The following is a 27,028-nucleotide window of genomic DNA, read 5'->3' as shown; positions in this document are numbered from 1 at the left end:
GTCTTTCACACTTCAGGGGAGGCAGGTAGCCTAGTGGTTAGAGTGTTGGGCCAGTGACCTAAAGGTTGCTGGATTGAATCCCCAAGCTGACAAGGTGAAAATCTGTTCTGCCCCTGAACAAGACCCAGTAGGCCATCATTGTAAAAAAGAGTTTGTTCTTAACTGACTTGCATTGTTAAATAGACAAAAAATACAAACAGTAGATACAGTTTAATGACAAATGTATTCAAACATGTAGAATATTGTTTTTGTGTTAGATGTCTAACTTTGCTTTTGTATTTTTTCTTCCACAGACGTCTACGTGGCTTGCTGAACTTTGCCGACACAAAAACACTTCACAAGCACCCAATGTGATTGATGTCAGCTACTCCTGCATCACCCTCCTGGAGTGTGTCAACGTAGACCACACTGCCATATGTGATCGGTCTGTGAGTATGGCTATTTATCACTGCAGTTTAGGCTATGTATAGTTACCTTGTAAACTACAATACCAGACCAAACATTCCAGTTGCATGTTAATATTTTGATATTGATGTTATCATATTTCAGGAGCATTTGACCCATATCATTGTGTCTGGTGCATCAGGTGAGATGTGTATATTGTTTTTCAAGTTTGAGGACATGTGTTTTTTTCACATATTCACAGTGTATATATAATATACACTGCTCAAAAAAATAAAGGGAACACTTAAACAACACAATGTAACTCCAAGTCAATCACACTTCTGTGAAATCAAACTGTCCACTTAGGAAGCAACACTGATTGACAATAAATTTCACATGCTGTTGTGCAAATGGAATAGACAAAAGGTGGAAATTATAGGAAATTAGTAAGACACCCCCAAAAAAGGAATGGTTCTGCAGGTGGTGACCACACACCACTTCTCAGTTCCTATGCTTCCTGGCTGATGTTTTGGTCACTTTTGAATGCTGGCGGTGCTTTCACTCTAGTGGTAGCATGAGACGGAGTCTACAACCCACACAAGTGGCTCAGGTAGTGCAGCTCATCCAGGAAGGCACATCAATGCGAGCTGTGGCAAAAAGGTTTGCTGTGTCTGTCAGTGTAGTGTCCAGAGCAGGGAGGCGCTACCAGGAGACAGGCCAGTACATCAGGAGACGTGGAGGAGGCCGTAGGAGGGCAACAACCCAGCAGCAGGACCGCTACCTACGCCTTTGTGCAAGGAGGTGCACTGCCAGAGCCCTGCAAAATGACCTCCAGCAGGCCACAAATGTGCATGTGTCTGCTCAAACGGTCAGAAACAGACTCCATGAGGGTGGTATGAGGGCCCGACGTCCACAGGCGGGGGTTGTGCTTACAGCCCAACACCGTGCAGGACGTTTGGCATTTGCCAGAGAACACCAAGATTGGCAAATTCGCCACTGGCGCCCTGTGCTCTTCACAGATGAAAGCAGGTTCACACTGAGCACATGAGCACATGTGACAGACGTGAGAGAGTCTGGAGACGCCGTGGAGAACGTTCTGCTGCCTGCAACATCCTCCAGCATGACCGGTTTGGCGGTGGGTCAGTCATGGTGTGGGGTGGCATTTCTTTGTGGGGCCGCACAGCCCTCCATGTGCTCGCCAGAGGTAGCCTGACTGCCATTAGGTACCGAGATGAGATCCTCAGACCCCTTGTGAGACCATATGCTGACACAGGCACATTTGTGGCCTGCTGGAGGTCATTTGCAGGGCTCTGGCAGTGCACCTCCTTGCACAAAGGCGGAGGTAGCGGTCCTGCTGCTGGGTTGTTGCCCTCCTACGGCCTCCTCCACGTCTCCTGATGTTCTGGCCTGTCTCCTGGTAGCGCCTCCATGCTCTGGACACTACGCTGACAGACACAGCAAACCTTCTTGCCACAGCTCGCATTGATGTGCCATCCTGGATGAGCTGCACTACCTGAGCCACTTGTGTGGGTTGTAGACTCCGTCTCATGCTACCACTAGAATGAAAGCACCGCCAGCATTCAAACGTGACCAAAACATCAGCCAGGAAGCATAGGAATTGAGAAGTGGTCTGTGGTCACCACCTGCAGAATCACTCCTTTTTTGGGGGTGTCTTACTAATTGCCTATAATTTCCACCTTTTGTCTATTCCATTTGCACAACAGCATGTGAAATTTATTGTCAATCAGTGTTGCTTCCTAAGTGGACAGTTTGATTTCACAGAAGTGTGATTGACTTGGAGTTACATTGTGTTGTTTAAGTGTTCCCTTTATTTTTTTGAGCAGTGTATATATATATATATTGTCTTGTTCTAGATGAGCCAAAGAAGCCTTTGGAGAAAGAGCCTGACAGTCAGAATACAACTGCAGGTGAGTGTTCCTCTGTAACAACAGAGCAGATTATATTGAAGGAGAGCTGTTGCTTCCACTGGCTCTGTTGGGTAGTCATCAAATGATTCTCAGTTATAAATGTCATTAACTATGTATTTCATTTTATTTATAAGATGATGTGAAGCAGGATGTCGACAATGAAAACCCCAACCATGACAACACTCACACATTGCTCTTCCCAGGTGAGTGAGTCCACGTGATCATTGTGTGGTACAGTAACACTCTGTTATTAAGTTTAAAAACATGAAATAATATCATAGCCAATATCAATGGGTAAAACTGTGTTCAACCATTACAAATATTTTTGCATCACTGACAAGTGATTGTTGCAGTCAAATTCCACTTGACCGTTGAGTAGCCCACCTGGCTGGCATGACAATGAACTGTGCGAAATGTGTCCTCCATTTGCAATTCAAGTGCATAGTGTTTCTTACCATGCCCCTGTTCTGACAGGGGCATGATAATGGCCCATTCTAATTCACAAAACTAATTTAAAATATATATATATTATTTTGCTAATGTAAAGACAAGATTAAATTGAGAATAGTCTGATGGGAGAGAATAGTATCACTTGTGAATGATGCCCAGCGTGAGTCTATAAGGCAAGAAATGGTGCTTGAATTTTTTGGGGACTTTTTCAAACCAGAGTTACATGTCTCATGTAGCCTATAACCCATATGTATGTTTTGATATGGTTTTCTTTTCTGGATGTATCGACCGACGGCCTGTAAGGTCCTGGCAGATACAGTATATACATGTTTTGTCCAGTATTCAGCCCAACTAAAAAGCTTCGACTTCTGGAGAACACAGAATCCAGTAAATATCTATTTGAGGATCAACCATCCATCAAATCTTCAGTAAGAAGTACTTTCCCTGTATAATGCTGAATATTATTGTTGATACATTTCAAAGTTAAACAAATGACTTTACACATTAACACAATACATCAAGATCAAATCAGAATGGCTGCTTCAGTTCCAAGTCTTCTCCAGCGATGTCTAGAAAAATGGGACCTGAGAAAGGTTGTGGGACGAAATGTCTGATAGGTTTGACCTATTTATATCATGGAGAGAGAAATCCTGACAAAGGAGGAGGCCATAGCCAACACCATCAAGGAGGAGGAGCTCTACCACAGTCTCATACATGAAATTCATCCAAACCACATGCACTCTGGCATATATATCTTCTCAGTAAGGAAGCAAGGGGGAAGCTTCTGATCAGAGGAATAACAGTCAGAGGAAAACATGTTGAGTTCAAAGAGAACAATCCTTTCAGTTTGAAGTTGTGCATGGCTGACCAGAACTCAATTCAAGTTACAATTAAAAAACCACCTGAATCAGCAGTTGATAGTGTTGTGACTGAGTTTCTGGCTGAAGCTGTATGCAAGGAGGTGGGGAGGGTGATGAGGCACATGATAAGATACAAGGGTCAACTCACAAACTGCTCCAATGGAGATTGTTTTGTTTATGTTGTAACAGCCTCCATCACTTCTATAACACAGCCTGAAAAGAATGGCCCTCATTTGATCAAAGTATTTTATGATGAACAATGCCCTGCTCGTAGACAGGACTGGCAGACACAAACCCACTGTAGAGAGGGTCAGGAGATGGTTGAGTACAGTCCCACTGTAGAGGGGGTCAGGGGATGGTTGAGTACAGTCCCACTGTAGAGGGGGTCAGGAGATGGTTGAGTACAGTCCTACTGTAGAGGGGGTCAGGAGATGGTTGAGTACAGTCCTACTGTAGAGGGGGTCAGGAGATGGTTGAGTACAGTCCTACTGTAGAGGGGGTCAGGAGATGGCTGAGTACAGTCCCACTGTAGAGGGGGTCAGGAGATGGTTGAGTACAGTCCCACTGTAGAGGGGGTCAGGAGATGGTTGAGTACAGTCCTACTGTAGAGGGGGTCAGGTGATGGTTGAGTACAGTCCTACTGTAGAGGGGGTCAGGAGATGGTTGAGTACAGTCCTACTGTAGAGGGGGTCAGGAGATGGTTGAGTACAGTCCTACTGTAGAGGGGGTCAGGAGATGGTTGAGTACAGTCCCACTGTAGAGGGGGTCAGGGGATGGTTGAGTACAGTCCCACTGTAGAGGGGGTCAGGAGATGGTTGAGTACAGTCCTACTGTAGAGGGGGTCAGGAGATGGTTGAGTACAGTCCTACTGTAGAGGGGGTCAGGAGATGGTTGAGTACAGTCCTACTGTAGAGGGGGTCAGGAGATGGTTGAGTACCGTCCTACTGTAGAGGGGGTCAGGAGATGGTTGAGTACAGTTCTACTGTAGAGGGGGTCAGGAGATGGTTGAGTACAGTCCTACTGTAGAGGGGGTCAGGAGATGGTTGAGTACAGTCCTACTGTAGAGGGGGTCAGGAGATGGTTGAGTACAGTCCTACTGTAGAGGGGGTCAGGAGATGGTTGAGTACAGTTCTACTGTAGAGGGGGTCAGGAGATGGTTGAGTACAGTTCTACTGTAGAGGGGGTCAGGAGATGGTTGAGTACAGTTCTACTGTAGAGGGGGTCAGGAGATGGTTGAGTACAGTCCTACTGTAGAGGGGGTCAGGAGATGGTTGAGTACAGTCCTACTGTAGAGGGGGCCAGGAGATGGCTGAGTACATTCCTACTGTAGAGGGGGTCAGGAGATGGTTGAGTACAGTCCTACTGTAGAGGGGGTCAGGAGATGGTTGAGTACAGTTCTACTGTAGAGGGGGTCAGGAGATGGTTGAGTACAGTCCTACTGTAGAGGGGGTCAGGAGATGGTTGAGTACAGTCCTACTGTAGAGGGGGTCAGGAGATGGTTGAGTACAGTCCTACTGTAGAGGGGGTCAGGAGATGGTTGAGTACCGTCCTACTGTAGAGGGGGTCAGGAGATGGTTGAGTACAGTTCTACTGTAGAGGGGGTCAGGAGATGGTTGAGTACAGTCCTACTGTAGAGGGGGTCAGGAGATGGTTGAGTACAGTCCTACTGTAGAGGGGGTCAGGAGATGGTTGAGTACAGTCCTACTGTAGAGGGGGTCAGGAGATGGTTGAGTACAGTTCTACTGTAGAGGGGGTCAGGAGATGGTTGAGTACAGTTCTACTGTAGAGGGGGTCAGGAGATGGTTGAGTACAGTTCTACTGTAGAGGGGGTCAGGAGATGGTTGAGTACAGTCCTACTGTAGAGGGGGTCAGGAGATGGTTGAGTACAGTCCTACTGTAGAGGGGGCCAGGAGATGGCTGAGTACATTCCTACTGTAGAGGGGGTCAGGAGATGGTTGAGTACAGTCCTACTGTAGAGGGGGTCAGGAGATGGTTGAGTACAGTTCTACTGTAGAGGGGGTCAGGAGATGGTTGAGTACAGTTCTACTGTAGAGGGGGTCAGGGGATGGTTGAGTACAGTTCTACTGTAGAGGGGGTCAGGAGATGGTTGAGTACAGTCCTACTGTAGAGGGGGTCAGGGGATGGTTGAGTACAGTTCTACTGTAGAGGGGGTCAGGGGATGGTTGAGTACAGTTCTACTGTAGAGGGGGTCAGGAGATGGTTGTGTACAGTTCTACTGTAGAGGGGGTCAGGAGATGGTTGAGTACAGTTCTACTGTAGAGGGGGTCAGGAGATGGTTGAGTACAGTCCTACTGTAGAGGGGGTCAGGAGATGGTTGAGTACAGTCCTACTGTAGAGGGGGTCAGGAGATGGTTGAGTACAGTTCTACTGTAGAGGGGGTCAGGGGATGGTTGAGTACAGTTCTACTGTAGAGGGGGTCAGGAGATGGTTGAGTACAGTTCTACTGTAGAGGGGATCAGGAGATGGTTGAGTACAGTCCCACTGTAGAGGTGGTCAGGGGATGGTTGAGTACAGTTCTACTGTAGAGGGGGTCAGGAGATGGTTGAGTACAGTTCTACTGTAGAGGGGGTCAGGAGATGGTTGAGTACAGTCCCACTGTAGAGGGGGTCAGGAGATGGTTGAGTACAGTCCTACTGTAGAGGGGGTCAGGAGATGGTTGAGTACAGTTCTACTCTAGAGGGGGTCAGGAGATGGTTGAGTACAGTCCTACTGTAGAGGGGGTCAGGAGATGGTTTAGTACAGTCCTACTGTAGAGGGGGTCAGGAGATGGTTGAGTACAGTCCTACTGTAGAGGGGGTCAGGGGATGGTTGAGTACAGTCCTACTGTAGAGGGGGTCAGGAGATGGTTGAGTACAGTTCTACTGTAGAGGGGGTCAGGAGATGGTTGAGTACAGTCCTACTGTAGAGGGGGTCAGGAGATGGTTGAGTACAGTCCTACTGTAGAGGGGGCCAGGAGATGGCTGAGTACATTCCTACTGTAGAGGGGGTCAGGAGATGGTTGAGTACAGTCCTACTGTAGAGGGGGTCAGGAGATGGTTGAGTACAGTTCTACTGTAGAGGGGGTCAGGAGATGGTTGAGTACAGTTCTACTGTAGAGGGGGTCAGGGGATGGTTGAGTACAGTTCTACTGTAGAGGGGGTCAGGAGATGGTTGAGTACAGTCCTACTGTAGAGGGGGTCAGGGGATGGTTGAGTACAGTTCTACTGTAGAGGGGGTCAGGGGATGGTTGAGTACAGTTCTACTGTAGAGGGGGTCAGGAGATGGTTGTGTACAGTTCTACTGTAGAGGGGGTCAGGAGATGGTTGAGTACAGTTCTACTGTAGAGGGGGTCAGGAGATGGTTGAGTACAGTCCTACTGTAGAGGGGGTCAGGAGATGGTTGAGTACAGTCCTACTGTAGAGGGGGTCAGGAGATGGTTGAGTACAGTTCTACTGTAGAGGGGGTCAGGGGATGGTTGAGTACAGTTCTACTGTAGAGGGGGTCAGGAGATGGTTGAGTACAGTTCTACTGTAGAGGGGATCAGGAGATGGTTGAGTACAGTCCCACTGTAGAGGTGGTCAGGGGATGGTTGAGTACAGTTCTACTGTAGAGGGGGTCAGGAGATGGTTGAGTACAGTTCTACTGTAGAGGGGGTCAGGAGATGGTTGAGTACAGTCCCACTGTAGAGGGGGTCAGGAGATGGTTGAGTACAGTCCTACTGTAGAGGGGGTCAGGAGATGGTTGAGTACAGTTCTACTCTAGAGGGGGTCAGGAGATGGTTGAGTACAGTCCTACTGTAGAGGGGGTCAGGAGATGGTTTAGTACAGTCCTACTGTAGAGGGGGTCAGGAGATGGTTGAGTACAGTCCTACTGTAGAGGGGGTCAGGGGATGGTTGAGTACAGTCCTACTGTAGAGGGGGTCAGGAGATGGTTGAGTACAGTTCTACTACACAGAAAAACACAAGGTGCATAGAGGAAACTTTCTCACACTATGTGCAGGACAACAATCCTGTCCCCATGAGAAGGGCAGACATACCACATCTGGAATGACTGAAAATAAGAGTGAGGTTGAACAGGATAATCTCTTGGCTCCAAATGACAAAGTTGGTGTGAATAAAACATTGGAGTTGTTACCTGGTGAGCCAGAGTCTTCAACAATGACCTCTCAGTATAAGAAAAATAAGAATAGGAAAAATGATAAAAATGAAGCTAGGAAAGTGGCTACTAAGCCGAGTCAATCAATCAGTCAACTTTATTTTATAAAGCAATTTTTACATCAGCAGATGTCAGCAAGTGCTATACAGAAACCCAGCCTAAAACCCCAAACAGCAAGCAATGCAGATGTGGAAGCACTGTGGCTAGGAAAAACTCCCTAGAAAGGCAGGAACCTAGGAAGAAACCTAGAGAGGAACCAGGCTCTGAGGAGTGGACAGTCCTCTTCTGTCTGTGCCAGGTGGAGATTATAACAGTGGCCAAGATGTTCAAACTTTCATAGATGACCAGCAGGGTCAAATAATAATAGTCACAGTAGTTGTAGAGGGTGCAACAGGTCAGCACCTCAGGAGTAAATGTCAGTTGGCTTTTCATAGCTGAGCATTCAGAGTTAGAGACAGCAGGTGCGGTACAGAGAGAGTCGAAAACAGCAGGTCTGCGACAAGGTTGCACGTCCAGTGAACAGGTCAGGGTTCCATAGCCGCAGGCAGAACAGTTGAAACTGGAGCAGCAGCACGACCAGGTGGACTGGGGACAGCAAGGAGTCATCAGGCCAGGTAGTCCTGAGGCATGGTCCTAAGGCTCAGGTCCTCCGGGAGGGGAGGGAGAGAGAGAGAATTAGAAGGAGCATACTTAAATTCACACAGGACACTGGATAAGACAGGGGAAATACTGCAGATAGACTGACTCTAGCCCCCCGACACATAAACTATTGCAGCATAAATACTGGAGGCTGAGACAGGAGGGGTCGTGAAACACTGTGGCCCCATCCGACGATACCCCCAGACAGGGCCAACCAGGCAGGTTATAACCCCACCCACTTTGCCATATTACAACCCCCACACCACTAGAGTGATATCTTCAAACCACCAACTTACTACCCTGAGACAAGGCTGAGTATTGCCCACGAAGATCTCTTCCACGATACGAACCCGAGGGGGCGCCAACCAGGACAGGAAGATCACGTCAGTGACTCAACCCACTCAAGTGACGGTGCGTCCCTCCTAGGGACTGCATGGAAGAGTACTAGTAAGCCAGTGACTCCCGTAATAGGGTGAACTGTAAGTGCTGTTTTTGTGACCAATAGCCAACCCCCCGTAATAGGGTCAGATGCAGAGAATCCCAGTGGAGAGAGGGGAACTGGCAATGTAGAGACAGCAATCGGAACCAAATAAAACCAAACGGAGGATAATAAGGGTCCCTGAAGACAGTGCAACTCTCTGGGGAATGCAATTGCAGACAGCCAAACATCAATGTTGGCCTTCGATCAAACAATCCGGAACCAACAAACACCCAAGTGGCCCAGAGTACCAGGCTCCCCATCAGACTGGAGGTAGGACACCTGCAGAAAAGAAGGCTGATATGGAGGATGTCATTCAGGGAGAGGTGGAGAAAAGTCCCCCTAATGAGCCTCAATAATCATTGATAAATGGTGAAACATGAATGAATGAAATCATCTAGGTGTGAGTAGCTTATATTACCGGATTCAGAGAAGGACATTCTGTGAATGTGAGTATAACCTCTGTCACTGACATGGCTTTTCAAGAGAATGTGCAATCTGCAGATAATCTCACCTTAATGCAAACTCTTGATACATGTCACAAACAAAACACGCCTTCAAGACAGAAACTCGGCCTCCCGGGTGGCGCAGTGGTCTAGGGCACTGCATCGCAGTGCTAACTGCGCCACCAGAGTCTCTGGGTTCGCGCCCAGGCTCTGTCGCAGCCGGCCGCAACCGGGAGGTCCGTGGGGCGACGCACAATTGGCATAGCGTCGTCCGGGGTAGGGAGGGTTTGGCCGGTAGGGATATCCTTGTCTCATCGCGCTCCAGCGACTCCTGTGGCGGGCCGGGCGCAGTGCGCGCCAACCAAGGGGGCCAGGTACACGGTGTTTCCTCCGACACATTGGTGCGGCTGGCTTCCGGGTTGGAGGCGCGCTGTGTTAAGAAGCAGTACGGCTGGTTGGGTTGTGCTTCGGAGGACGCATGGCTTTCGACCTTCGTCTCTCCCGAGCCCGTACGGGAGTTGTAGCGATGAGACAAGGTAGTAATTACTAGCGATTGGATACCACGAAAATTGGGGAGAAAATGGGATAAAAAAATAATTAAAAAAAACAGAAACTCAGTTCCCTTAATCCAGTGATTAGAAAACATTGTACCGTGAACCGTTTTCAAACCGTTCATCAGGTTAAAGTGCTCTGGCACCCTCGTTCCAAGCCTACAGAAAGACAGTATTAAGTCATCTCAATATTCCTAGCATTATTTCTAAGAGGGAATAGATGGAACATTTATTGACTGACTCTAATCTTGATTTCATATTTTTCTCTGAGACATGGCTAAAGAAATGTTCTCCTATTTTGTGTGAATATGTCAACATATGATGACTACATTTTGTTTTTCAGTGGGTATTGTTGTTGCTCTCGTGTTGGTCATTGCTGGTCTGCTCTGTGTGTATAAACCTCAGAGAGACAAACAGCGGTGAGTATCCTATATAACTGTTTTTATAACAGCTTTATAACTGTTTTTGTCTTTAAGTCAATTAGAATTGTTGCAGAGGGTATATGATAGTTATGAGACTAGTTCTCTCTGTCTTACTACTAGGGTTTAAAGTCAGACCAATGGGGTCCTTGCAGGTCACAAACAGGATGAGAACAGCCTGGAACTTGCAGGACACTTACAAACTACAGTCTTGTCGGACATTTTGTAAAGTTACTGTTGTTTCTCAAACATTATCATAATGTCTTATTAATGTAATAATCTCATCTTTAGCAACCAAGGCCACAGAGACATGGAAGAGGTTCAGGGCATTCCAGAACCAAACTCCATTCCTCTGATGCAGAATGAGCAACGTGATTCCAGGTAAACCTTTATACATCACTTTGATGATCTGAATGATAGTCTCACTGTCTTCAGCTGTTGCTATGGGTCATATTAGTTTCTGTCTCTATAGAACAGGGCTCTCCATCCCTGAACCTGGAGAGCTACTGTCCAGTAGGATTTCCCTCCAACCCTTATCTAGCACACCTGATTCTAATAATTAGCTCAGGGATGGGCAACTGGAGGCCCGCGGACCCCCGTTTTACTGTTGACAGCTAGAATAGTAGAATACACAAGGTACAATTAAAAAATGTGGTTGTTCATCAGGAGTTTTCCTCTTGTCATGTCAGTCACTGAAAATCACTCAATTAGCCCATGTCAGCTAACCATTTTTTAGATTGGTAAATTTATTTAACCAGCTGCTTAAACTTGTAGTAATCATCGTCAAATTGCTGAATGGGGGGGCCCCGTTGATTTTGTAAGTCACTCTCACTTAGATGTCATATTGACATGCAAACATTTCTCTCCACCCCATGGCAAAATCAATAGGTTTGCAGCAAACTTGCTTTAAATCTGCAAAATGTTCTCTACTCCCCATGGCAAAATGTTACTTAGGGGCGGCTCTGACTGCATGTGTGAGTGTAAAGCTGCATCAGGTTAGTTACAACTGGGATTGGAGAGAGAACCTACAGGAGGGTAGCGCTCCAGGAACAGGGTTGGAAAGTCCTGCTATAGAAAGCGAAGGAAGAATTACTCAATAGATCTGCATGGCATTTCTTAATACCAGTAATGTCTTTCAGCAAAGACCCTGCCTTTTAGAGCCCTTTCCAGGCAAGACATAACGTATTCAAGTCAGAAGGGCAACTGGTGTATTTTTGTCTGGTGTAATGTATCGTAGATGATTCCACTTGTACCTGTGGGTATCTGACTGAACCTTTGGTACATGTTTTATCACAGAGACATCAGAAAGCCTGATGACGGTGAGACTGTTGAAGCTGTGGTTGTTCCCAGGTTAGTTACAATACCTCTATTACATATTTATACTCTACTCTGTCCTGGATCAGTTTGTCTTGCTTATCCTTTCAGTCATGCTCATAATAATCGCACTTTTAGTGACCAAGGAGGTGAGCCAGGAGAGGAGAGGCAGCCCATGGACAATGAAGAGACAGGCGCTGACAACCCTCTGCTGAATGGAGATGCCAGGTAAACTGTACCACATGACTAATCACCTGTCAGTCCTCTGTAATGTAGACTATGGAGAACATTTGTATCCTTCCCAGTCGAGATCCTTAAATCCTTATCAATGTAATAATCTCAACTTTAGTGGCCAAGGAGAGGAAGGTGTTCTAGGAATGGAGGATGGAAAGCCGTCAGACAATGACAGAGCAGCCACTGAAACCTGTCAGAAGACACATGCTGATTCCCCTCCACTGAATGTACCCAAGGTTGTCAGGTAAATTCTCCACATGAGGACTCCTTTGATAGATTGTCATTATCCATTGAATGACAATCTAATTTCTCCGTTCAGGACCGCGTTTGGGAAACCCTGTTATCTCTATAGGGGACAGTATACTGGTGGATCATGAATGTGAATGTTGATGTCTTATTTCTCCAACAGGGTTAACGATGAGACTAAGGAAGTGACTCCTGGTGCACAGAGTCCAGGACCTCCTCAGATGAATGGAGGACCTCCCATGTCTAACAGAGCTGCAGAGGAGACCACTGCTCTATTGCACAAATAGGCCTTGGACAAGGACCAAGTCACCAAACCTCCTGAGTTAATAGTAAGTAATGTTAATGTCCTCTGACAACTGGTGAACTGTTTGGCTTGGTATCTAAAATGACGGGGCTCGTTGTCTTCTAGCTCCAACATATTTGTAACTCTTGTGTTTTTCCCAAGGACAAAGGACCTAATGACATGGAATCAAGAGGAGAACTGTAACAAACGATGGACGTTTGTATAGGAAAAGAAAACCTAATAAGATATAAGATACAGTAATATATGATATACAGTACTTATTATAAGATACACATATGTGACTAACTTCATCATAATTAGTCTTGTCAACCCCAAGACACATTCTGACCAGTGTGTTTTACTGCACATTGATTTTCAGAAGCCTCAAAAGTTTAATAAGTTAATTCTCTATGTGACAAGTGTAGTCTGGATAGGTTAGGAAACCTAAGTGAAATCAGTTTAAGTGAAATCAGTTGAAATTCCAAAACAGCCCAAGACTTGTAGAATTATTATTATCTACATTTTGTATGACAATCTGAAAATGAGAGTGACTTGTGACTGATTATGATACAGCATGTCACATATTAGCTATACAACATTATAAAGATATGAAAGGATGGCAAGATCATACTTACGCTAGTATTGTTTACTATACATACAAGCAAATATCAATCACATACACATGGGAAGATGCATAAAACATAAACCTCTTTAGTAGAGACATTTCCAAGGTCCTGAGGTCTCAATGTCTTGTGGACATGTCAAATAGCTAAACATTGACCCAGTGTTATTTACACTATATATACAAAAGTATGTGGACACCCCTTCAAAAGAATGGTTTCGGCTGTTTCAGCCACACCCGTTGCTGACAGGTGTATACCATCGAGCACACCGCCATGCGATCTCCATAGACAAACATTGGCAGTACAATGGCCTTACTGAAGAGCTCAGTGACATTCAATGTGGTACCGTCATAGGATGCCACCTTTCCAACAAGTCAGTTCATAAAATGTCTTCCCTGCTAGAGCTGCCCCGGTTAACTGTAAGTGCTGTTATTGTGGAGCAACAACGGCTCAGCCGCGATGTGGTAGGCCACACAAGCTCACAGAACAGGGCCGCCCATGTGCTGAAGTGCGTAAAGTGTAAAAATTGTCTGGCCCCTGGGTTTGGCACATGCCAGGAAAATGGTACCTGCCCCAGTGCATAGTGCCAACTGTAAAGTTTTGTGGAGAAGCAATAATGGTATGGGTCTGTTTTCATGGTTCTGGCTAGGCCCCTTAGTTCCAGTGAAGGGAAATCTTAACGCTACAGCATACAATGATATTCTAGATTATTCTGTGCTTCCAACTTTGTGGCAACAGTTTGGGGATGGCCCTTTCCTGTTTCAGCATGACAATGCCCCTGTGCACAAAGCGAGGTCCATACAGAATTTTTTTTTCGAGATCGGTGTGGAAGAACTTCACTGGCCTGCACAGAGCCCTGACCTCAATCCCATCAAATACCTTTGGAACGCTGACTGTGAGCCAGGCCTAATTGCCCAACATCAGCGCCCGACCTCACTAATGCTCTTGTGGCTGAATGGAAGCAGGTCCCCTTAGCAATGTTCCAACATTTAGTGGAAAGCCTTCCCAGAAGAGTGGAGGCAGTTATAGCAGCAAAGGGGGGACCAACTCCATAATAATGCCCATGATTTTGGATTGAGACGTTCAACGAGCAGGTGTCCACATACTTTTGGTCATATTGTGTAGAAGAGACATCATTATCACAGGGCCCAGTCTAAGATGCTCTATTTTACTGAAGAAATGATTCATTATTTCTGAATTGAGTTACAGCATGTTAGTTTTAAAATAACTTGCATAATTTGTCCCAACTTCAGCAAAACATTTCACAGACATTTAACACACACCTGTAATCCTACTTTCAGTAAAGAAAGTTGATGTTCCATTTTCCTTTAGAGACTAGAGTCCTCAAACTCAACTCTGGACCTCGAAACAAGTTCCACTGCATTTTGTCATTCTTCCCCTCTAATCAGGGACTGATTTAGACCTGTGACCCCAGTGTAGTGCAATGAATGATCAGGTATTACAGAAAAGCAGCAGGCTCCGGACCTCGTAGGGTAAGAGTTGAGTACCCCTGCTCTAGAAGATACTACAACAGACTTTATTTAAACCACCGTTTTCATAGGAATGCATGATTGGTCAGTTAAAACATGTAACACTTCATATGGATGTTCTCTTTATAATGCATTACAGGAGCATTAATAACACCTTCTATTCATAATGCATCAGGATGAACAACATAGGTGCTAATAACTGCTCATGAACATCTATAACTGCATAAAGCATTATCACCAGGATGTGTAATGCCTTATGAAGCAAAGTATTACTATGCCAGATGCCATATTTGAAAAGCACATTATGATCATTATATTATACATTCTGTGCTCATTAAGTGGTAGGCTATATTCTAATTTCACTGCATAAGTAACTCTGTCTTGCATACTTAAAGGGATAGTTCACCCAAATTACAAAACTACATGTTGTTGTTCTTACCCTGTAAGCAGTCTATGGACAAGATAAGAAAGCAATCCATGCTTTGGTTTTGTTTACTGTACTTGGTTAGAAATATGCATTTTAGCATTTGTGGCACAAATCCAAGTCAATAACCCTGTTAAAATCCTTTTTTGAAAATCATCCTAAAGTGTCAACATTTGATTGTGTACCACAAGTCAGTTATTTTAAGATGATTTTGAAATGAAGCATGAAAACAATGCAAGAAAGGGGATATTGGCCTCACATTACTTGACATGGGATTTGATCTAATAAGTTTGCATTTGAAGACAGTGGTCAGGTAAACAAAACCAAAGCATGGATTGCTGTCTGAGCTTGTCCATAGACTGCTTACGGGGTAGAGAAAGCAAATTATATTTTGTAACTTGGGTGAACTATCCCTTTAACAGGAGTGCGGAACTCCTACGTGAAGTCGTTACAGTATAGCCCTCTGACACAATTTCCTAAAGAGCATTTCATGTAGGTCATACCACTTAGCTTCATAATCATAAGGCATTATGCTGCCTGCTTAAAATGCTGTAGGAATATATAGACATGTATTAGCAGCCATTAGTGCCTATTTCATGCAATATGATGTATAATGCATAGATTAGAAGGTGTTATAAATACACTTATAACACATTATGAAGAGCGTATTCATAGGATGTGTTATCCACAGGTCCTGCGGAAGGAACTGTGCCCCACATCCCCACCTACTAGTGACATTGTGAAAAATACCACACCTTTAAACAGTAATTGTGTAGCTATGTTGATATTTGTGTTCACCGTTTCTTTAGAATGTTTATTTCAGTCAGAGTGTCTGTCAGGTCAAATTACTTAGGCGAATGACATACCCACATACATTGAGACCTTATAACCTTAGTGTCAGAAAAGGTTCATTTTCTTCACATTTTGATTATGGTAATTTGACGTACTTGTAATGTATTTGATATGTCATGTCTGTGGGTTGGTCTCATATTTATGAATGGCTTTCGCCTGATGCTTTTTATGGTTAGTTACCGTTCATATTTATTTTGTTTTATTTCCTTTTTACATTTTAATTTCCATTTTATAGGACTATGCATTTTGATTGTTGGATTGATATGATCTGCTCATACATTGCCATACACGTGAGTGAGTTAAGACTATTGTTTAATGAACAACTCAGGTCTGATGGATAAAATTGTCCCTCGTACTCTCATGTATTATTTGTTACAAACTTTCTGCATGTATCTGTATGAGGAAACGTCCACATTATTGTCATATCTACTTTTTAGCCTACAAGTTTAGGAAGGCTATTCTGCAGAGTTTTGTGTTTGGTCACAACTTGTTTTATTTAATACATTAACATTTAGTCATTTAGCAGATTATCCAGAGTGATTTACAGGAGCAATTAGGGGGTAAGTGCCTTGCTCAAGGGTACATCGGCAGATTTTTCACCTAGTCGGCTCGGGGATTCGAACCAGAGACTTTTCAGTTATTGGTCCAACGCTTCTTAGTATTATAATATGTGTTTAATTCCTTTCATCTTTAAAATATTCCTTTCCAGCTTGTGGTCGTGTTTTCTTTAAATGAGACACTGGTGGAGAGGGAAAGATCAAACTGATGATTTATTTAGTCTTGTGTCTTGTTTTTAGTTTTTCAAGTTCATGCAGAGACAGACACACACACACACACACACACACACGTGCCACACTAATGCTCCTGGTTTCTATAGTAGCTGCTGTAGACCCTCACAGATGTGATCATGTACACAGGCTGTATGTCTGTCTCTGTGGGGTATCTAATGTGTTCACCAGTGACACACAGGAGACAGTGATGGTATGGCACGGTATGTTACAGTATGGATGATGAGTTTCTGATGTTTTCCAATTTTTTCCCACTCTGAAATGTACCACGTTATTTTAATAATGATATTCTTTCCCGAATGGCGCAGCAGTCTAAGGCACTGCATCTCAGTGCTAGAGGCGTCACTACAGACCATGGTTCGATTCCAGGCTGTATCACAACCGGCTGTGATTGGATGTCCCATAGGGCAAACAATTGGCCCAGCATCGTCTGGGTTTGGCCGGGGGTAAGTCATCATTGTAAATCTGAATTTGTTCTTAACTGACATGTCTAGTTAAATAAAGGATAAATAAACACCCTCCTCTGACTGAGGGTCAGATGTCACAGTCAACCTAGAGTGTTCATCATCTTTATAAACATGTTAAAAACGCTTGTGATCACTTTACCCGTTGAATCATTCAAACAGTTAACTACCATGAGGTATAGTTATCTACCATGAGGTATAGTTATCTACCATGAGGTATAGTTATCTACCATGCGGTATAGTTATCTACCATGCGGTATAGTTATCTACCGTGAGGTATAGTTATCTACCGTGAGGTAAAGTTATCTACCGTGAGGTAAAGTTATCTACCGTGAGGTAAAGTTATCTACCGTGAGGTAAAGTTATCTACCGTGAGGTAAAGTTATCTACCGTGAGGTAAAGTTATCTACCGTGAGGTAAAGTTCAACAAAACCGTGCGCTTCATTCCTACAGTACAACAACAGCCCCTTCTAGTGGTCAGAAGGGTTGTGTGCAGGACCCTGAGTTGTAACTGATTTTGTTACCTTTTAGACAGGTCATGTGGGCAGGAGACAGGTAATATGGACCTAGTAATGAGTTCTGCACTTCAGACACATCACAGTGCACCACCTACAGTGCAATAAAGCTTAACACTATTATCAGACTGCCCCACCTGTAGGAATCAGGTCAAGTTGTCATCCTACTGGAGGCTTTACATGGGGGAAGGGAACATTTATTGAAAATATTTAGACTTTTTAATTTGAATGCCTTAAGTTGCAGACAAAAAAAATTGAGTTTAATGTTCACAAAATGTTATTTCAAATATTTTCAATATTTCAATATTTCTCCAACAAATGAATGCGTTTATTCTTGCTCCTCCTTGTGACGTAACTTCCATTTGTGTCTCAACAAGAGTCTTTCCCGCCTTGATTTGCTTTGCACGACAGACTGAAACTCAGCACTCAGCAATACGTTGTTTGGAATAAGGGGCCACCATGTATATTTCTTATCTATTTGGTTTCTTATTGACAATCCCCCTGTTAATTCAAGGTAAGAACATTGTCTTGGCTTTGTATTTTTTTCTGGGTGCTGCTGACGTTTCATATGTTTTAGTCTCCCAAATGCCCGGAATTCCTGACACATATTTTGTGTAGTTGGTTTAGCTTTTTCGATGTCTTGAGTGTTTGCTTATCTCTTTGCTATTTGCCGTTCTCTTGGAAAAGTTACAATTCTCAGAAAAGAAATATTGCAAAATACAAATTCTCCCTCAACTAGTATTTCTACAAAATGGCGTTGACAGTAAAGCCTTTTTTGGGCGTTGGCTACAGTACCAGCACTCTTACTGTATTTCTTTGTTTGTGAGATGTCAATCCTGCACTCCTACAAACTATATCTTAATATATGGCTACAAATAGTGATACAACATGATCATATGCTATTGTCTTTGTAAAGCAGGCTGCTTCTTCTGGACATTTGTATCTCTTCAACAGCAGTAATTAAAGTAATGTGCTGTAGAAGGCTGTGGTAATTGTTTTTCAACATACATGATCTCTTTCTCCTTTTTTCTGCAGGCTGTTGGGGTGGAGAAGAAACCAAGAATGTTAGTTGTGCAAGCCTCCGAACTGAAAATGCTTACAAATACTGTGTAAAGAAGAAGGAGAAACCTATATGTGTGGAGTGGCAATCCGTGGATTCCAATAAGGTAAGATATCTGTTTATTGTATCTCACAAGACTCTCGTGACTACAACTACATATGATGTACAACTTTCAAACTGGGGAATCAATATGATTCACAGGCTTCACTATCAGACTACTGTAGAATCATAAATAGGACTGTCTTTCACACTTCAGGGGAGGCAGGTAGCCTAGTGGTTAGAGTGTTGGGCCAGTGACCTAAAGGTTGCTGGATTGAATCCCCAAGCTGACAAGGTGAAAATCTGTTCTGCCCCTGAACAAGACCCAGTAGGCCATCATTGTAAAAAAGAGTTTGTTCTTAACTGACTTGCATTGTTAAATAGACAAAAAATACAAACAGTAGATACAGTTTAATGACAAATGTATTCAAACATGTAGAATATTGTTTTTGTGTTAGATGTCTAACTTTGCTTTTGTATTTTTTCTTCCACAGACGTCTACGTGGCTTGCTGAACTTTGCCGACACAAAAACACTTCACAAGCACCCAATGTGATTGATGTCAGCTACTCCTGCATCACCCTCCTGGAGTGTGTCAACGTAGACCACACTGCCATATGTGATCGGTCTGTGAGTATGGCTATTTATCACTGCAGTTTAGGCTATGTATAGTTACCTTGTAAACTACAATACCAGACCAAACATTCCAGTTGCATGTTAATATTTTGATATTGATGTTATCATATTTCAGGAGCATTTGACCCATATCATTGTGTCTGGTGCATCAGGTGAGATGTGTATATTGTTTTTCAAGTTTGAGGACATGTGTTTTTTTCACATATTCACAGTGTATATATAATATACACTGCTCAAAAAAATAAAGGGAACACTTAAACAACACAATGTAACTCCAAGTCAATCACACTTCTGTGAAATCAAACTGTCCACTTAGGAAGCAACACTGATTGACAATAAATTTCACATGCTGTTGTGCAAATGGAATAGACAAAAGGTGGAAATTATAGGAAATTAGTAAGACACCCCCAAAAAAGGAATGGTTCTGCAGGTGGTGACCACACACCACTTCTCAGTTCCTATGCTTCCTGGCTGATGTTTTGGTCACTTTTGAATGCTGGCGGTGCTTTCACTCTAGTGGTAGCATGAGACGGAGTCTACAACCCACACAAGTGGCTCAGGTAGTGCAGCTCATCCAGGAAGGCACATCAATGCGAGCTGTGGCAAAAAGGTTTGCTGTGTCTGTCAGTGTAGTGTCCAGAGCATGGAGGCGCTACCAGGAGACAGGCCAGTACATCAGGAGACGTGGAGGAGGCCGTAGGAGGGCAACAACCCAGCAGCAGGACCGCTACCTACGCCTTTGTGCAAGGAGGTGCACTGCCAGAGCCCTGCAAAATGACCTCCAGCAGGCCACAAATGTGCATGTGTCTGCTCAAACGGTCAGAAACAGACTCCATGAGGGTGGTATGAGGGCCCGACGTCCACAGGCGGGGGTTGTGCTTACAGCCCAACACCGTGCAGGACGTTTGGCATTTGCCAGAGAACACCAAGATTGGCAAATTCGCCACTGGCGCCCTGTGCTCTTCACAGATGAAAGCAGGTTCACACTGAGCACATGAGCACATGTGACAGACGTGAGAGAGTCTGGAGACGCCGTGGAGAACGTTCTGCTGCCTGCAACATCCTCCAGCATGACCGGTTTGGCGGTGGGTCAGTCATGGTGTGGGGTGGCATTTCTTTGTGGGGCCGCACAGCCCTCCATGTGCTCGCCAGAGGTAGCCTGACTGCCATTAGGTACCGAGATGAGATCCTCAGACCCCTTGTGAGACCATATGCTGACACAGGCACATTTGTGGCCTGCTGGAGGTCATTTGCAGGGCTCTGGCAGTGCACCTCCTTGCACAAAGGCGGAGGTAGCGGTCCTGCTGCTGGGTTGTTGCCCTCCTACGGCCTCCTCCACGTCTCCTGATGTTCTGGCCTGTCTCCTGGTAGCGCCTCCATGCTCTGGACACTACGCTGACAGACACAGCAAACCTTCTTGCCACAGCTCGCATTGATGTGCCATCCTGGATGAGCTGCACTACCTGAGCCACTTGTGTGGGTTGTAGACTCCGTCTCATGCTACCACTAGAATGAAAGCACCGCCAGCATTCAAACGTGACCAAAACATCAGCCAGGAAGCATAGGAATTGAGAAGTGGTCTGTGGTCACCACCTGCAGAATCACTCCTTTTTTGGGGGTGTCTTACTAATTGCCTATAATTTCCACCTTTTGTCTATTCCATTTGCACAACAGCATGTGAAATTTATTGTCAATCAGTGTTGCTTCCTAAGTGGACAGTTTGATTTCACAGAAGTGTGATTGACTTGGAGTTACATTGTGTTGTTTAAGTGTTCCCTTTATTTTTTTGAGCAGTGTATATATATATATATTGTCTTGTTCTAGATGAGCCAAAGAAGCCTTTGGAGAAAGAGCCTGACAGTCAGAATACAACTGCAGGTGAGTGTTCCTCTGTAACAACAGAGCAGATTATATTGAAGGAGAGCTGTTGCTTCCACTGGCTCTGTTGGGTAGTCATCAAATGATTCTCAGTTATAAATGTCATTAACTATGTATTTCATTTTATTTATAAGATGATGTGAAGCAGGATGTCGACAATGAAAACCCCAACCATGACAACACTCACACATTGCTCTTCCCAGGTGAGTGAGTCCACGTGATCATTGTGTGGTACAGTAACACTCTGTTATTAAGTTTAAAAACATGAAATAATATCATAGCCAATATCAATGGGTAAAACTGTGTTCAACCATTACAAATATTTTTGCATCACTGACAAGTGATTGTTGCAGTCAAATTCCACTTGACCGTTGAGTAGCCCACCTGGCTGGCATGACAATGAACTGTGCGAAATGTGTCCTCCATTTGCAATTCAAGTGCATAGTGTTTCTTACCATGCCATTGTTCTGACAGGGGCATGATAATGGCCCATTCTAATTCACAAAACTAATTTAAAATATATATATATTATTTTGCTAATGTAAAGACAAGATTAAATTGAGAATAGTCTGATGGGAGAGAATAGTATCACTTGTGAATGATGCCCAGCGTGAGTCTATAAGGCAAGAAATGGTGCTTGAATTTTTTGGGGACTTTTTCAAACCAGAGTTACATGTCTCATGTAGCCTATAACCCATATGTATGTTTTGATATGGTTTTCTTTTCTGGATGTATCGACCGACGGCCTGTAAGGTCCTGGCAGATACAGTATATACATGTTTTGTCCAGTATTCAGCCCAACTAAAAAGCTTCGACTTCTGGAGAACACAGAATCCAGTAAATATCTATTTGAGGATCAACCATCCATCAAATCTTCAGTAAGAAGTACTTTCCCTGTATAATGCTGAATATTATTGTTGATACATTTCAAAGTTAAACAAATGACTTTACACATTAACACAATACATCAAGATCAAATCAGAATGGCTGCTTCAGTTCCAAGTCTTCTCCAGCGATGTCTAGAAAAATGGGACCTGAGAAAGGTTGTGGGACGAAATGTCTGATAGGTTTGACCTATTTATATCATGGAGAGAGAAATCCTGACAAAGGAGGAGGCCATAGCCAACACCATCAAGGAGGAGGAGCTCTACCACAGTCTCATACATGAAATTCATCCAAACCAGATGCACTCTGGCATATATACCTTCTCAGTAAGGAAGCAAGGGGGAAGCTTCTGATCAGAGGAATAACAGTCAGAGGAAAACATGTTGAGTTCAAAGAGAACAATCCTTTCAGTTTGAAGTCGTGCATGGCTGACCAGAACTCAATTCAAGTTACAATTAAAAAAACACCTGAATCAGCAGTTGATAGTGTTGTGACTGAGTTTCTGGCTGAAGCTGTATGCAAGGAGGTGGGGAGGGTGATGAGGCACATGATAAGATACAAGGGTCAACTCACAAACTGCTCCAATGGAGATTGTTTTGTTTATGTTATAACAGCCTCCATCACTTCTATAACACAGCCTGAAAAGAATGGCCCTCATTTGATCAAAGTATTTTATGATGAACAATGCCCTGCTTGTAGACAGGACTGGCAGACACAAACCCACTGTAGAGGGGGTCAGGAGATGGTTGAGTACAGTCCCACTGTAGAGGGGGTCAGGAGATGGTTGAGTACAGTCCTACTGTAGAGGGGGTCAGGAGATGGTTGAGTACAGTCCCACTGTAGAGGGGGTCAGGAGATGGTTGAGTACAGTTCTACTGTAGAGGGGGTCAGGAGATGGTTGAGTACAGTCCTACTGTAGAGGGGGTCAGGAGATGGTTGAGTACAGTCCCACTGTAGAGGGGGTCAGGAGATGGTTGAGTACAGTCCCACTGTAGAAGGGTCAGGAGATGGTTGAGTACAGTTCTACTGTAGAGGGGGTCAGGAGATGGTTGAGTACAGTCCTACTGTAGAGGGGGTCAGGAGATGGTTGAGTACAGTCCCACTGTAGAGGGGGTCAGGAGATGGTTGAGTACAGTCCCACTGTAGAGGGGGTCAGGAGATGGTTGAGTACAGTCCCACTGTAGAGGGGGTCAGGAGATGGTTGAGTACAGTCCCACTGTAGAGGGGGTCAGGAGATGGTTGAGTACAGTCCCACTGTAGAGGGGGTCAGGAGATGGTTGAGTACAGTCCCACTGTAGAGGGGGTCAGGGGATGGCTGAGTACAGTCCCACTGTAGAGGGGGTCAGGAGATGGTTGAGTACAGTCCCACTGTAGAGGGGGTCAGGAGATGGTTGAGTACAGTCCTACTGCAGAGGGGGTCAGGAGATGGTTGAGTACAGTCCTACTGCAGAGGGGGTCAGGTGATGGTTGAGTACAGTCCTACTGTAGAGGGGGTCAGGAGATGGTTGAGTACAGTCCTACTGTAGAGGGGGTCAGGAGATGGTTGAGTACAGTCCTACTGTAGAGGGGGTCAGGAGATGGTTGAGTACAGTCCCACTGTAGAGGGGGTCAGGGGATGGTTGAGTACAGTCCCACTGTAGAGGGGGTCAGGAGATGGTTGAGTACAGTCCCACTGTAGAGGGGGTCAGGAGATGGTTGAGTACAGTCCCACTGTAGAGGGGGTCAGGGGATGGCTGAGTACAGTCCCACTGTAGAGGGGGTCAGGAGATGGTTGAGTACAGTCCCACTGTAGAGGGGGTCAGGAGATGGTTGAGTACAGTCCTACTGTAGAGGGGGTCAGGAGATGGTTGAGTACAGTCCTACTGTAGAGGGGGTCAGGTGATGGTTGAGTACAGTCCTACTGTAGAGGGGGTCAGGAGATGGTTGAGTACAGTCCTACTGTAGAGGGGGTCAGGAGATGGTTGAGTACAGTCCTACTGTAGAGGGGGTCAGGAGATGGTTGAGTACAGTCCTACTGTAGAGGGGGTCAGGAGATGGTTGAGTACAGTCCTACTGTAGAGGGGGTCAGGTGATGGTTGAGTACAGTCCTACTGTAGAGGGGTTCAGGAGATGGTTGAGTACAGTCCTACTGTAGAGGGGGTCAGGAGATGGTTGAGTACAGTCCCACTGTAGAGGGGGTCAGGGGATGGTTGAGTACAGTCCCACTGTAGAGGGGGTCAGGGGATGGTTGAGTACAGTCCCACTGTAGAGGGGGTCAGGGGATGGTTGAGTACAGTCCCACTGTAGAGGGGGTCAGGGGATGGTTGAGTACAGTCCCACTGTAGAGGGGGTCAGGGGATGGTTGAGTACAGTCCCACTGTAGAGGGGGTCAGGAGATGGTTGAGTACAGTCCTACTGTAGAGGGGGTCAGGAGATGGTTGAGTACAGTCCTACTGTAGAGGGGGTCAGGAGATGGTTGAGTACAGTCCTACTGTAGAGGGGGTCAGGAGATGGTTGAGTACAGTCCTACTGTAGAGGGGGTCAGGAGATGGTTGAGTACAGTCCTACTGTAGAGGGGGTCAGGAGATGGTTGATTTCAGTTCTACTGTAGAGGGGGTCAGGAGATGGTTGAGTACAGTCCTACTGTAGAGGGGGTCAGGAGATGGTTGAGTACAGTCCTACTGTAGAGGGGGTCAGGGGATGGTTGAGTACAGTCCTACTGTAGAGGGGGTCAGGAGATGGTTGAGTACAGTTCTACTGTAGAGGGGGTCAGGAGATGGTTGAGTACAGTCCTACTGTAGAGGGGGTCAGGAGATGGTTGAGTGCAGTCCCACTGTAGAGGGGGTCAGGAGATGGTTGAGTGCAGTCCCACTGTAGAGGGGGTCAGGAGATGGTTGAGTACAGTCCCACTGTAGAGGGGGTCAGGAGATGGTTGAGTACAGTCCCACTGTAGAGGGGGTCAGGAGATGGTTGAGTACAGTCCCACTGCAGAGGGGGTCAGGAGATGGTTGAGTACAGCCCTACTGCAGAGGGGGTCAGGTGATGGTTGAGTACAGTCCTACTGCAGAGGGGGTCAGGAGATGGTTGAGTACAGTCCTACTGCAGAGGGGGTCAGGAGATGGTTGAGTACAGTCCTACTGTAGAGGGGGTCAGGAGATGGTTGAGTACAGTCCTACTGTAGAGGGGGTCAGGAGATGGTTGAGTACAGTCCTACTGTAGAGGGGGTCAGGAGATGGTTGATTTCGGTTCTACTGTAGAGGGGGTCAGGAGATGGTTGAGTACAGTCCTACTGTAGAGGGGGTCAGGAGATGGTTGAGTACAGTCCTACTGTAGAGGGGGTCAGGGGATGGTTGAGTACAGTCCTACTGTAGAGGGGGTCAGGAGATGGTTGAGTACAGTTCTACTGTAGAGGGGGTCAGGAGATGGTTGAGTACAGTCCTACTGTAGAGGGGGTCAGGAGATGGTTGAGTACAGTCCCACTGTAGAGGGGGTCAGGAGATGGTTGAGTACAGTCCCACTGTAGAGGGGGTCAGGAGATGGTTGAGTACAGTCCCACTGTAGAGGGGGTCAGGAGATGGTTGAGTGCAGTCCCACTGTAGAGGGGGTCAGGAGATGGTTGAGTGCAGTCCCACTGTAGAGGGGGTCAGGAGATGGTTGAGTACAGTCCCACTGTAGAGGGGGTCAGGAGATGGTTGAGTACAGTCCCACTGTAGAGGGGGTCAGGAGATGGTTGAGTACAGTCCCACTGCAGAGGGGGTCAGGAGATGGTTGAGTACAGTCCTACTGCAGAGGGGGTCAGGTGATGGTTGAGTACAGTCCTACTGCAGAGGGGGTCAGGAGATGGTTGAGTACAGTCCTACTGCAGAGGGGGTCAGGAGATGGTTGAGTACAGTCCCACTGTAGAGGGGGTCAGGGGATGGTTGAGTACAGTCCCACTGTAGAGGGGGTCAGGAGATGGTTGAGTACAGTCCCACTGTAGAGGGGGTCAGGAGATGGTTGAGTACAGTCCCACTGTAGAGGGGGTCAGGGGATGGTTGAGTACAGTCCCACTGTAGAGGGGGTCAGGGGATGGTTGAGTACAGTCCTACTGTAGAGTGGGTCAGGAGATGGTTGAGTACAGTCCCACTGTAGAGGGGGTCAGGAGATGGTTGAGTACAGTCCCACTGTAGAGGGGGTCAGGAGATGGTTGAGTACAGTCCTACTGTAGAGGGGGTCAGGTGATGGTTGAGTACAGTCCTACTGTAGAGGGGGTCAGGTGATGGTTGAGTACAGTCCTACTGTAGAGGGGGTCAGGAGATGGTTGAGTACAGTCCTACTGTAGAGGGGGTCAGGTGATGGTTGAGTACAGTCCTACTGTAGAGGGGGTCAGGAGATGGTTGAGTACAGTCCCACTGTAGAGGGGGTCAGGGGATGGTTGAGTACAGTCCTACTGTAGAGGGGGTCAGGAGATGGTTGAGTACAGTCCCACTGTAGAGGGGGTCAGGAGATGGTTGAGTACAGTCCCACTGTAGAGGGGGTCAGGGGATGGTTGAGTACAGTCCCACTGTAGAGGGGGTCAGGGGATGGTTGAGTACAGTCCCACTGTAGAGGGGGTCAGGGGATGGTTGAGTACAGTCCCACTGTAGAGGGGGTCAGGGGATGGTTAGGTACAGTCCCACTGTAGAGGGGGTCAGGGGATGGTTGAGTACAGTCCCACTGTAGAGGGGGTCAGGGGATGGTTGAGTACAGTCCCACTGTAGAGGGGGTCAGGGGATGGTTGAGTACAGTCCCACTGTAGAGGGGGTCAGGGGATGGTTGAGTACAGTCCCACTGTAGAGGGGGTCAGGGGATGGTTGAGTACAGTCCCACTGTAGAGGGGGTCAGGGGATGGTTGAGTACAGTCCCACTGTAGAGGGGGTCAGGGGATGGTTGAGTACAGTCCCACTGTAGAGGGGGTCAGGAGATGGTTGAGTACAGTCCTACTGTAGAGGGGGTCAGGAGATGGTTGAGGACAGTCCTACTGTAGAGGG

General features: G+C 45.8%; 1 protein-coding gene and 1 long non-coding RNA gene across 2 annotated transcripts in view; both read left to right on the top strand.

Moving 5' to 3' along the window:
• The first annotated feature begins 297 nt into the window (after positions 1-297).
• Positions 298-27,028, top strand: part of LOC129845466 (uncharacterized) — a 43,894-nt gene continuing 17,163 nt past the window's right edge. The window contains exons 1-7 of the mRNA XM_055913412.1: positions 298-428; positions 550-586; positions 2,259-2,312; positions 2,447-2,515; positions 10,235-10,310; positions 10,602-10,691; positions 11,607-11,660. Coding sequence (XP_055769387.1) covers positions 10,621-10,691; positions 11,607-11,660 — 125 coding nt within the window. The 5' untranslated portion in view covers positions 298-428; positions 550-586; positions 2,259-2,312; ... (1 more) ...; positions 10,235-10,310; positions 10,602-10,620. The remainder of the gene's footprint in view (positions 429-549; positions 587-2,258; positions 2,313-2,446; positions 2,516-10,234; positions 10,311-10,601; positions 10,692-11,606; positions 11,661-27,028) is intronic.
• Positions 12,230-14,382, top strand: LOC129845467 (uncharacterized). Its single transcript, XR_008758056.1, has 2 exons — positions 12,230-12,433; positions 12,550-14,382. It is a non-coding gene; the product is annotated as an uncharacterized LOC129845467 (long non-coding RNA).

This window comes from Salvelinus fontinalis, unplaced genomic scaffold (genome assembly GCF_029448725.1).
Source record: "Salvelinus fontinalis isolate EN_2023a unplaced genomic scaffold, ASM2944872v1 scaffold_0313, whole genome shotgun sequence".
NCBI lineage: Eukaryota > Metazoa > Chordata > Actinopteri > Salmoniformes > Salmonidae > Salvelinus > Salvelinus fontinalis.
The sequence above is the reverse complement of the archived record's forward strand: the minus strand, read 5'-3'. Positions and strand labels throughout refer to the sequence as shown.